This window comes from Petaurus breviceps, unplaced genomic scaffold (genome assembly GCF_028583685.1).
Source record: "Petaurus breviceps papuanus isolate PSGF00001 unplaced genomic scaffold, PetGlider_PUasm1.0 185, whole genome shotgun sequence".
NCBI classification, from domain to species: domain Eukaryota; kingdom Metazoa; phylum Chordata; class Mammalia; order Diprotodontia; family Petauridae; genus Petaurus; species Petaurus breviceps.
The window spans coordinates 34,491,294-34,504,750 of NW_027185797.1; the positions used below are offsets into that span (position 1 = coordinate 34,491,294).

General features: G+C 38.8%; 1 protein-coding gene across 1 annotated transcript in view; it reads left to right on the forward strand.

Annotated features, from left to right (window-relative positions):
- TMEM196 (transmembrane protein 196) overlaps positions 1 to 13,457 on the forward strand; it is a 68,951-nt gene that overhangs the window by 53,524 nt on the left and 1,970 nt on the right. The window contains exons 2-3 of the mRNA XM_069088264.1: positions 4,407 to 4,463; positions 9,374 to 9,628. Coding sequence (XP_068944365.1) covers positions 4,407 to 4,463; positions 9,374 to 9,628 — 312 coding nt within the window. The remainder of the gene's footprint in view (positions 1 to 4,406; positions 4,464 to 9,373; positions 9,629 to 13,457) is intronic.

Here is a 13,457-nt window from a genome sequence, read left to right on the forward strand (position 1 = left end):
TCTCTCTCTCTCTCTCTCTCTCTCTCTCTCTCTCTCTCTCTCTCTCTCTCTCTCTATTTATCTCTCCCCAATTACTTAATCTATCCTATCTATCAAATATCTATCACCACTATCCCTATCTACCTAACCTAGTTAGTGGTAATATGTATATAATGTGAATACTTGCTGAATGCTTTCTCACATTCAGCACACATACTGGGTTTTTTCAGGTATCTAGGTAGATAGATAGTTGTACACGTACAAGTCAAAGGAGAGATATTTTGCTAGCTAGTAAGTTTTTTATGTATCTATTACTTTTTTCCTCTCTAAGAATTATTTTTTTAATTTTATGTATTTTATTCTGAACTTAAGAAATAAAACAAGCATTTCCATAATATAGTAGAATAGAAAAAATATGGTTGTGCATGAAACTGCTAATCTATTATGTATAATTTGCTATTGCTTTTAAGCATATAATGAAGTTATCATAGAACTTTTTTTTTTCAAATAATGTTATATAGTAAGCTGATATTGCTTTTAACTGCCATGTCTGCTTAACAAAAATACATAGTGTTTTTTGGTTAGTTTCTAGATTCTTTTGGTCACAGACGGACTCTTAATTTATTGCTCTTTTATTTGCCCCACACACATACCTTTTAGCACCCAAAACATTTAAATATCTCAGGTTGGAGTTATTTAAATCACGTGTCATATCTTCTGTTTGATTATATTCTTTCTTCTAATTTGGAATTGATTTTATTTTCCTCTTAGTAAATGAACTGTCTGTATACAAAGTTTGATACTGAAATGACTCCTTTGAGTCAGCCAGTCATTTACAAACTGTTAAGCTAGAAAGCCAGAATGAATTTATCTTTTTTCTCCTTTGACATTATTGGCTACTCACCAGATACAGAACCTCTGATAAATGATAAAAGTATGTATGATATCTAGGCATGAGATGTCTTTATGCCCAACCCAATTCAATTCAACAATCATTTATCAAATAGCCATTATGTGGAGGCACTCTCCAAGGTGCTTCAGTTACAAAGATGTGTGTGTATATGAGAGAGAGAGAGACAGAGAGAGACAGAGAGAGAGAAAGAGAGAGAGAGAGAGAGAGAGAGAGAGAGAGAGAGAGAGAGACAGAGACAGAGAGAGAGACAGAGACAGAGACAGAGAGAGACAGAGAGACAGAGAGAGACAGAGAGACAGACAGAGAGAGAGACAGAGAGAGAGAGAGAGAGAGAGAGAGAGAGAGACAGAGACAGAGACAGAGACAGAGACAGAGTGTGTGTGTGTGTGTGTGTGTGTGAGACTGAGTGAGTGAGAAAAGGTGGGGGAGGGGAGAAAGAGACAGAGAGAGATCTGTCTTCCATTATGGCTAATCTCTGGGGCTTGGCAGTTCCTACTCCCTGTTGAATCTGGAAGGTCACAAATTGGAGTACCAGTTGGCAAATTGACATGTTTGCATGAGACAGGGTGACTACAATTTGTTTACTGAATTTGTAGCTTTTCTCTTCCCTTCCTTCATTTCTGTCTATTGCAGCAGATATATTGAAATTAGGTAATTGCCTCATTTATGAATTGCCTTTTTTTCTGGTCACACTGAACAAGCAGAATGTGAATTTGTTATCTGCAAACTTTGACTTCATTCTCTAAACCAGAGGAATCAAACTCATTCCCCATAGGCCTCATTCCTCCACAAACATACACACACACACACACACACACACACACACACAAATAACAAACAAACAAAAACATGCCAGTGCTGCCAGAACAAGATAAAACATGTAATTGGAAAAGGTTTTACGAAAAAAGCCTAAAATTCAATAAAACATAGATAATGCTTTTTTGTGGTTTTCTGAGTCAATATGCCAGTCTATATCTCTTATCACACAATCATTTTATTATACATAGGAGGCAGTGTTAAATGGGAGGAAATGTTTGGATCTGGAGTTGAAAGACCCGAGTGGAGATTTGAGCTTTATTACTACCTGTGTGACCTTGAAGCCAGTTGCTTCTCATTGTTAGGCCTCAGTTTTTTTCTTTGAAGCGGGAAGTTTGGACTCTGAGGTCCTTTCCAGGTTCAAATGAATGATTCCATGACAGCTATGATTCTAAAATTTCCTGTTAAAATAAAAGAGCTAGATGCAAGTTCTTGAACACATTTATAGATTTTTATTTGTTCTTAGTGGATAGTACTATGGTGGCAGGTGAAGGGACCACTGTACTATCCTTCAAATATGCCTCCATTTCCATGGTAAACACCAGTCAAATTTAATCCCTATGTTTTAATTTCCTCTATCCCAGTTTCTATGTAAGGTCAACCAAAAGACAAAAGCCTACTTAATCTCACAACCCCATGGTCAATACCAGACACCCAGATTAAGAAATCTCTATCTTTTCACCTCAAACAAAACAAACTACCATCATTCCAGTTACTGAGCAATTATGAACCCAGATGACAATGTCTTTCTTCTATACTCTAAGAACCTGAGGGAAATGCTTTACATTCAGAAGCCCCATGGCATGGAAAAATTTCTGTATTCCCAACTGCTGCTTTTCCCTGCCTTGACTTGTAACACACGGAATAAAGTTTTTTTGCTGACTTAAATTCTCAGTTGTAATGAAGTAGGTTTTCCCAGCTGTGATAGCGTTCTGTGCCAAATGAACAGAAAGGTTCTAGTTTGGAAAACTAGGTGAAACTTTAGGGGAAGTTGGTCTTTCCATGGAACAAAATTGATAGCAGGAAAAACTCAGTGCCTAGAATATTATCCAACTAGGATCAGAGAGGAAAAAAATAGAATTCTGTTTCTTTTCAAAACACAATCCTGACCAGTCAAATGGCATGTTATTACAGCATAGAAATTCCTGCATTGTTTTTATGGAGTCATATTTCCTGTTACTTTATTTTTGCCAATAAATTTTACATAGGAAATCCCTAAAAGTTGTTAATGACAAGTTTTTAAAAATGTAACTGTTTTTGAGGCCAAATGTTTAAGTGTATAATTACAAACTTTAACATTTTTCTTTTTGTGTGTTTTTTCTTCCTTTTTTTTCATGGGAGGTAGTGAGGGGGAGTCTTTCTTAGAAGACCATTAATTTTCTCTCTTATTTTCACTTTAAGACTTGAAAATAGCATGTGCATAAAGTTTTACAGTCCTTCCAAAAGGTCGTGGAATTGTTTTCCTAATTTACATTGATTCTTGTCAATCTTTGTCTACTGCTACAACAGATTCCTGGAAGCAAAAATGACAAAAAGCCTAGCAGGCATCGTCTAGCACATAGTGTATCTAATTTTACAACACAAAACAGTCTGAATAACAGAGAGAAAATTAAAGGGTGTGATCATTTCATTTACTTAGGGGCTACATCATTGTATCAATTTACTTGCATTTTACATCGAATTCTTCAGGTGTGTCAGGAGGGCTAACCTTCAAGACAGAAAGGGTAGGGAGTCACCTGTTGTAGAATAGCAGGGAAATTCTGTTCTGAAATATGGTCCTTAATGATGCCTAAAACTGCCCCATTGCTGATTTGTTCCTTTATGTCGAAAATTAGTCATACTGCATGCTTTTCTTTAAAAATAAAAACAGCAGTATTATTACAAAATCCCCAGATAAGTCTCTAAACATCTTTTGTAAAGTACCAGGAAATCTCTGTTTCAGATTATCTCCCCTGTTGATGTCTCATATTCCATTATTGTGATTCATTTGTTTTAGACATGCCTTTCTCCATAATCTTTTTTTTTCTTTAATGGGAGATTAAGACTCAAAGCAAAATAAATCCCTCAATACTTCAGTATGAATAAATTGACTAGAGAAATTTCTTCCCTGAATAGAGCTTTTCTCTGACAGCGTAAGAATACTAGACTCCTCTTTGGAAGAACCAAATTCAGACAGGGCACTGAAAGACTTATTTCATCTTTGTCACATTTTGCCCCTCAGGATCAGCCCTACAGTTAGCTGGTGAAATTCTCTCTTTTTCTTTCTTTTTTTTTTTGGAGGGAAGAAGCATTATGTATTGGAAAGAGCATTGGATTTGGAATCAGAGAACCCACTTCAGATCCCACCACTTCCACTTAATACCTAGTGGTGTTAAGCAAAGCACTTAAGCTATGTGGGCCTCAGTTTCCTTATCTGTAAAAATGAAGAAGGATTTTAGCCTAAAATACCTTTTTAAAGGTATTTAAAAAAACCTTTGGTACTTAAGTACATAAAGGTACTTTGAAAACCTCTGGTCTCCTGGTCCCTATGTCCAATTGTAATGTATAATAAAGGGATGCCCACTTCAGACTTTCCTGGATGAAGGACCAGAGGGACCAGTAGCTAACCCATAGTGAGTGGAATAATTTGCTGTCAGCAACTGTGCAATAATCAGTTTCTTCTTCTTCTTCTTCTCTCTCTTTCTCTCTTGCTTTGTAGTTTCTGCTTTGCGGCGTCTGTGGAATTCTGTGTGCCAAAAAAAAGTCCGGACTTGTCGTAAGTTTTTGCCTTGCTTATTCTGTCTCTTCAGGGCCCTGGGCTGACTGATCTCATTTCCTCTATGGTCTCCATGTGCTGAAGGCCACTTTACTTGGGATGTAATGAGGGCAAAGAGGCAAATCCAGCCTGCCTGTCCTCCCTCCCAGAAAAACAGTGGGGTCACTGGATGGGAGCACAAAAGGGAAAGCTCGAACGAGCTCTTTAAATAGGTCTAGAATATCACTTCCGATCCTGGCAGTGGTGCCAGCTTCTCATCTTCCACTTTATAGACTGCAGGCAAGTCACGTGACTCTTCCAGCAATGAGCCAAAGCAATTAGCTAGAGTTCCCGGGGAACTTTAACTGCTTAAGTACAGACTTGGACCTAAGGAATCCCAACTGGCTTTGATTGCAAACCTAATTTTGCAAGTGGGCACCCTGCAGCCATCAAAAGTCTGGCTGGTTTTGATTTTTCTTTTTTTAGTTCAACTTGATTTTAACACCCTGCATGACTCTTTTAAGTTCTGAGCCCTGTACACCCATGTCTAAAGTGTTTACAGATGTCTATCTTGCACAAAGCATCAATAGCCAGGATGGCAGGGGGCCTGCGATTGGAGAAAGCCCTGCTGGGTGGACTCTCATCCGGGTACATGGGGCTATGTACGTGCCTCAGTGGCCAACTCCTGCTGCCTTCTGGGATGTTTTACATGAGGCTAGAAAATGAAATGGGGATAATAGCATTTCCATTTATGGATTTCTTTGAAAAACTAAAACAAAATCAACTTTTTCAAATTTGTAGCATTAATAATGGCCATAAGCCCCAGAAGTGAGTGGTTTGCTATCTCCCAGAATGAAGGAAGGATTACCAAATGCAGACAGCCACAAATCCTATTGGCAGTGGCAGGGGATAGGGTAGGGAGAGAAAACTAGAAGCCATGAGCATGGTTTAGGTCTATTTAGTTGATCTCTTGGCCGGTCGCTCCTCTCTGAGAGAAGCAGTATACAGCAGGAGGAACTGGGTTCAAATTCTGCTTCTTTTGCATGCTATTTGTGTGACTTGGGGCAAGTGATTTTACCTCCTTGTGCCTCAGTTTCCTCTTCTATAAAATGAAAGGGTTGGACTAGAGGGCATCTGAAGTCCCATTCAACTCTAGGTCTATGCATGAGAGTGCCGCAAGTATACAATGCTGCCACCCCCACCAGACACTTGGAATGAATAAAAGGGGAACATTAGCAAAGATTAAAAAGACCCTCCTAGAAATGTGTCCTTGGAGGAGTATGAGTTTAAGCTTTGGAACTTGCCATTCACCATCTTCACACAATCTTCTCAAAATAGCTCCTTCTACCTGCCAGGATGCTGACTCCATACAGTTAGGCTTTTTCTCTAGCTGAGATGACAAAGTCAAAAGGGGATGATCTTTCTCTTTCTGACACCATTTATCAAGAAAAATCATCAGATCCCAGCCTCTCTCCTACATCCTGCCCTTGCTGCCTGCAGCATTGAGAAACACCATTCTGTGGGTTATATTGCCATCTTCTCTTCTTTCATATCTGGAAAGATTCAGAAAAATTATTATGGCTTATGTGCTAACCTCTGGTGCAAAAGATGAACTAGGAGAGAAATTCTCGGGAACACTGAATAAGATCCTCCACATCCACTATGCCATAGTAGAAAAGGCACTAGATCTGGAGACAGGAAGTTTAAGTCTCCTGAACCCTCACAGACACTTGACAACTGTGTGATGCTAGGCAAATCATTTAACCATCCCATGCCTCAGTTTCCTTACCTGTAAATAGGGGTTCTTAATGGACTCTAATCCCCTTCCTAATTCTAAATCTATGATTTTATCACACTCATAGATGGCACCAGAGATTTCTCCCTACCCCTTGCCCCCTTGGATCTTTTGTCTTATCTGGATAGCTCAGTAGATGGTGGTAAGGTTTAATCCAATGATAACTCAATGGTAACTGAGCACTTCCTATGTGTGATTCTCAACTGTGTCACTTGCTTTGTTTAGAGAAAGAACACTTCTTTCATTGAAGTCCTTATTTTGTTAGCCATGAAGAGTTTCTTTAATCAATGCTATCATGATTATTTATTGGGTTTAAAATATATGAGAAATCAGTGATATCCTGGAAATCTTGGTCAAATGCATTACTAATTTTTCAAATCTATACTTACAACAACACAAACTTGGTCCTCAATAGGGTAGTGTACTATGATGAATAGTGAACTCTCTTAAAGCTTGTAAGACTTGACTACATAACCCTGGAAATTCACTAATCCTCTCATTACTATAGGCAGCTAAAACTATAAATTGCAAAGATAATGTTAACTCACGTTTATAGTGAGAGTTTATTCACCTGTGAGTTCCCAAACTCTATCAATGTTGTTGTTTTCAGTCACATTGGACTTATCATGACCCCAGTTTTATTGACAAAGATACTGGAGTAGTTTGCCATTTCCTTCTCTAGATCATTTTACAGATGAGGAAACTGAGGCAAACATGATCAGATGCCTTGCCCACAATCACACAGCTAGTGTGTGGAGCCAGATTTGAACTCACAAAGATGAGTCTTTCTGCATCCAGGCACGACACTCTAACCACTGCACCACCTAGCTGTCCCAATCTCTGGCAATAAGGTACATCATTTGTGAGCCCTACAATAAATTTAACTATGGCATAACAGAATCTTAGAGTCAAAAAGGGATGCTTACAGTACTTTTGTCCAATATCCCACCCATAAAAATAATACACTATATAACTTCTAGGGTTTTTGGTTGCATTCTTAAAATGAAGGTGAGCTTTCCATTTCCTTTGAACAGGGTCAGAAAGCATCTTTTCCTCACCATCAGACCTTTGTCCAAGTTGACATCAATTCAAGACTGGACCCTGGTGGGGTATAGTCTATCAATCAGCTGTCAGCTCACTTAACAGCATTATCACCCAGGTGGTATTTGTCAGTCCTGTTCATGTGGCTATTGAGACAGAATTTGTTCAAAAACACTTTGTAGTTCTTTGCCTCTTCAGTACCTAGGAGAGTGCTCATCCCAGAAAAGGCTTTTTATAATGTCCTAACTCACTTAGTGATTGCTAAAAGCACGATGCTCAGTGTTCTCAACATTTCCTTGACCCATGGAGAGTTCTATCTAATAAAATAAATGAGGTTTGTTTTTTAGAGTGCCCAAGCTCACTCCTAGTAATCCCTGTATTTTCTAAGTGTTCACAAATTGTCTCTTCTGGATTCACAGCAGCCTAATTAATCTATTGTTTCTGGGACCCATGCCCTCCTGCTTTATGAATACTGAGACTCCATTTGTCCATCCCCAGATCTAGGTTTTCAGCCTACTTTCTTTTACCAACTCCTGTCAAATCCCTCCCCTTCACTCACTCTCTGTTCCAGTCAAACTGCCTTACTTGCTAATTTCCCAAACTTTGTATTCCCTCTCCTCCCCCTTATTTTTCCATATGTCTTTCACATGCGGTGTCTTATGCTTAGAATTCCTTCCTCCCTCATTCCTCCTTTGAGAATCCTTAACTTTGTCCAAGGCTCATGTCAGGTACCTCCCCCAACAAACCATTTCTGATCCTCTCTCACCCCCCTGAGATTAGGAGATTTCTGACTTTTCTGTGTAAATGTGGTTCTCTCATAGTTTGTTATAAATGCCTGATAGCAGGCACCATTCTCTGGTTTGTCTTTATATTCTCAACATCTACCCCCAGTGCCATGATAGAGTAGGAGCTTGGTAAAAGTTTGTTGAATTAAACTGAATTGAACTCTGACTAGTTATGTATGTGTTTAAACATAGAAGCATATATACATATATGATTGTGTATATATGTATATTTATATATACATACACATATATAAAAGAATTTATAGCAAGCATGTCATGCTGATTTGGATTTCCTAAGTATTTACTATAAAATCAGACAAATTCTGATCATTTATTAATCACTTGTGAATGTACCCGCAGAACAGACATCCTCCTCATGAATGTGGTCTGATACTGTGTAAAAGATGCTTCATATTCAGTATGGAGACTCACACTCACTCCTCCCTGGCCACTCCACTTTTCTGGGTGCCATCTTTTCCTATTAAAATATAAGCTTCTGGAGGGCAAGGACTATCCTTGTATCCCCAGCACTCAGCACAATGTTTGGCACATAACAAGTGCTTAAGAAATACATTTCCATTTATTCAACCATTCAGTCAACAAACATTTATTACGTATCTAGTAAGTGACAGGCATTGAATTAAGCACTAAGGGTATGAAGAAAGGGAAAAGACAGTACCTGCTGTCAAGGAGCTCAGAACCTCATTCATTCATTCATTCTACTTCCCTTCACCTCTTCTCTGACAACACCCATCCCCAAACCATTTCCAGGTCTACTGGATGAAAAAAAAAAAACAACTCAATATGTCCCCATCCCTTGATTTCCCTTTGTCACCTTCCCCTTTGACCTTCAGACCATGCAGACCCCATGGATTGTGGGACAAAAAAAATCACCTGATTGTTCATAAAAATTGGATGAACTGAGAGTCACCAACCACAAGACTTGTAGTGAGAAGGAGGACTGCTAAACCTTAGCATCTAATAGTAGTACCCTCTACCCCTCAGACTGCTAAGCACTGACTCTGACCTGCTGATGCTCCCTGAGGACTTCTGGACCTTGCCATCTGCCCTTAGACAAAACGTGTATATGAGAACAATGTTCCTCAATTAGAGTGTGATCTCCTTGAGAGCACAGACTGCAATGCTTTTGTTTTTTTCTATTTGTATTCCTGGCTTTAAGCACAATCCTTGGCATATAGCAAGGGCTTAATGAATACCCTTTTTCACTAATTCATTTGTCGTATGCCCTCTGAGTCAGGTTCTTCTCTGCAGATCATTCATCTAACTCCCCATCTCTTATTTCTCAACAGATGATCCTTTTTTCGGCCTGCTGCATTTGTGGGCTAATTGGTGGCATCCTGAATTTCCAATTCCTCCGAGCAGTCACCAAGAAGACATCCTCACTCTACCCGCTGCGCCTGGCCTCCATGTCTCTGGCCTGCATTGGGATTGGGGGCTGTACACTCTCCTCTTGGCTTACTTGCCGCCTGGCCAGCTACGAACAAAGACGCATGTTCTCTGAACGAGAGCACTCCTTACACCATTCCCATGAAATGGCAGAAAAAGTGAGTTCTGGGCCGGGCCCCATCACTGCCCATTTGTGTTGAAGGGTGCACTCTGCGGCTGGGGGAAGCTGCTGCCACTTTTATATGAGAAAATGTCTGGGAGACCCATGCCGGCCATCATCCTCTAGAGCCTTAGTCCTGCTGGATTGGTGAGAACTATTTCTAGGTATTGTATCTTTGCACTTCATGGCTACACCCATTTCTGCATAATTCTCTGGCATCTCTGTCTATTCAGAGACACAGTACTAAAAAATCAAATTTTCCAAATAATTGAATGCCTTATTAATATAAATGCTCATGTGTCATACTGGAGGAAACATAGTCCTTGGAATGTACTGTGATCACTAACACCAGTTCAAAGGAAGATAATAAATTTCCTTTTCCTTCTCCCCCAACTTTTTATCTGGGAGTTTTCAATGATATAAATCAGATCTGCAAATGTAAAAACAGTAAAGAGGGGGAAACAATGACATTGGCATGGATATTGAGATCAACACAGAATACTTGGGTTCAATGGCTAGTTTAGATACTTACTAGGTGAACTGAACTCAGTGGTACAGTGGGTAGAGTGTTGGACCTTGGGTTAGGAAGACTTCAGTGATCTGGCCAAATCATTTTAACCCTACCAGCCTCATTTTCCTAATTTGAAAAATGGGAGTAATAATATCACCTGCCTCCCAGGTTATCTTAAAGATAAGATGAATTAATGTTTGTAAAGACTTTTGTGAACCTTAAAGTGCTATGAAAATGGTAGCAATTAGTAGGAGTAGTCGGTGGTGATACAAGCCATATTAGTTCCCTGGTCTGCCATCTCCTCACCATTAGAATGAAGGTACTGGCCTCCCAAGGTCTTTCTCAGCTCTCAATTATCTCTTGGTCCTATGTAATATTTTCTTTGAGCTTCTTCTGATCAGTTGACCCATTTCTGGTGTCTTTCCTAAAAGTTAAATAATTTGACAGCCTTATTTCAAGAAGACCCCTTTAGTGGGAGGTCCTAATGGGCCCATGTAACAGCAGAACAAGTCACTTCCTGTCTCTATTGGATACAGCCCACATTGCTCTAGTCTGCTCTCACTACTGGAATGCTTGAGAGAAGAAAGAAAGCCTTTAGCAAAAGGGAAAACAGAAAAATAATTCTCTTATCATCATTTGCATTGCATCATGGGTAAAAATGCCAAGAGTTAGGACAGAAGGAAGAATAATCTGCTCTTTTGCCACCTTAATTTGTCATGTCAGAGAGGAAATGTGAACTGGACACAGGGTCCTTTATTAGTAACATTATTCATAAATTTCCATTTTTGGTGCAACTTTGAGAGGAAAATTAAGGGGGGATGGCTAACAAGTCCAAATAAAAACATTTTCAGACCTATTGACATGAGTTCTCCAAAAAGAATTTCATCGTTGACTTAATGGGCTTTCAAATGGACAGAGGTGAACCAGAAGAAGCAGTTACCCATGATCTTCTAACAAATGTTGGCTATGTCTTGCCGTCCAGAGATGTCCTCATTCATTGTGGATACTGGCTGTTCTGTGCTTTACGTATATATATCCATACATTTGTACATAATTTATACTAGCATGATTTAGCCATGTTTTACATGTATATGTCTGCTCAATATTTACCATATGATTATTATATTTATATTAGAGATTGAGGGGTATTGAAATAACCGACTTGCCCAGCTGCCCGGTGGTGCCCCCGACACCAGAGTTACCTACAAGGTACGCTGAATTCTAGGGAGTTACCATGTTGTTACATCACATCAGGAAGTGCTTGCCTTTAGGAGGGCATCATGAAACAGCCAATCAGCATAGGCTGATGCTGGGATGTCATTTCCATAGGAGCCACTTCCAGGAGTACCACTTCGAGGAAGTGCTCTCCTTCTCCATGGCACAGTCTTGCTGCTGAAAAGTTGGTTGAGTATTTCCAATATTCAGCCTGTCTAGAGGCATCCAAGCACATTTCTGCTTGGATGATTCATGCCTTTTATAACTTGCTGCATCACATCTCTAGTTCAGAACCATCATGCCAAGGCTCTCCCTTTGACATTAGTATAACCTGTTAGGATATAGAAGAACTATCTATATCCCCCTTGATGAGATTTCACTAACAGAGTTTGATGCTAATACAGTGAAAACTCTCTTAAGGTGCTTCCACTTTTAAAGTTTTCTTATGTGATATATTTTTTAAAGCAAATGCCATGTGAAGGATGGAGAAAAAATAGAGTACGTATTTCTAGTTTCACTAGCATGATTAAAACTACTTACAATTTATTTTTACATACATACACATATTTTTTAGTTTATTTGGAGAAAAAAAAGCACATTTTCGAATAGGCAGCTTGGCCCTCACCAAATGAGAATACAATATTCTTGACTTTATCAGGTATGCCTCCTAAGGAGACCATCGAAATGAAAAATGAAGCCCACCTCCTTCTTGTCAGTAATTTTACTAGGTCTGAGTGAAGGTGATATAAGTGAAAGGAAAAGAAAAGAATTATTTCCTTTAGAAAGTTTTGTGAAATATTTTGAACCATTAATTTAAAAAATGTGTTGGTATGGATAATATTCCTTTATTCTTGTTATAACTTTGTTTATTGAAAAGCTGATGTTCAAAAGAATGAGAGGACAAGAAAGCATGGAGTCATTGCTTCTGAAAAGTGATTGTCTTGAGCATTTTGTTTGCTTTGAAAAAGAATACAAAAGAAGGAAGTATCATTTTTGAAGAGGCTAGGCTGAACTTGGTGGTGGAGAAGAGTGATTGGGAGGGAACTTCTCCCAAGTTCAAGTCTACAAATTGCCACATCATCTTATAAAGTTCCAACCACCATTCAGTCATTTCCAATGACCACACAATACTTTTTCCTAACTTGTGCCTTACCTGCTTTACCCTGAAAATGCTCAAATCCAGCTTTTGTAGTAGATTCAAATTTGAGGAATATGGTGCAGGACTTTGACTCTAAACACTTCCACAGTCCAAGTTATCTGGTCTCTGTGGCCCTCATTTTCCTCCTATGTACAATGAGAGGTTTGGACTGATGCCTCCCCCACCCCAGCTTTAGAACCCAATGGGCCTGTGATTCTCTTTCAGGGCCTAGAGTTTCAAGAAGACATTTTCTCTTACTCTTGAAGACTTTCTGGTCTTTAAGAGCACCCATCAAAATTACCCCTTGCAAAAGTAATTTATCAGACCATTAATTCAGTTGGAGTGAGAGGAAAATTTGTTGATAATTAGTTGTAAACAGCAAAGAAGACCTAGATTTACTGGTGGAGTGTTGTAGAGGAAAGAGGGGCCCAGAAATGTAAAGTAGAAGAATATGAAAAAAATCAGACACTTTGTCACCTTTTCTGAAAAGAAAACTATTCTTTAAAAATTATCATTAAATTATATTAATTTATGTTTATTTATTAATAAAATGATATTATTAATTAATGATATTGATAACAAATTAATTAATAACAAATTATGGGTGGTCAAGGACACATAACACCTTATCTCATCCATCTTGTTCACCATTGATCTCCTCTAACTAGAAAAAATGCCAATTTTTTAGAAAGTTTGAATTAAAAAAAAATCATTGCAAAGCAACCTCCTCTTCAGGTTCTACTCCTTGCCCCCCCTCCCTTTTCAATCTAGCTTTGCACAGATTCTATAAAAATCTAAAAAACTTTCTATAAAAAATTCAGCAATCATAAAGTATGATATTACATGAGTGTCATTCTCTTTTGTCCTTTTGCAAAAGGACATCTAGAAGAGAAGAGAGGGAATGAGTGTGTGTGTATGAGAGAGAGAGAGAGAGAGAGAGAGAGAGAGAGAGAGAGAGAGAGA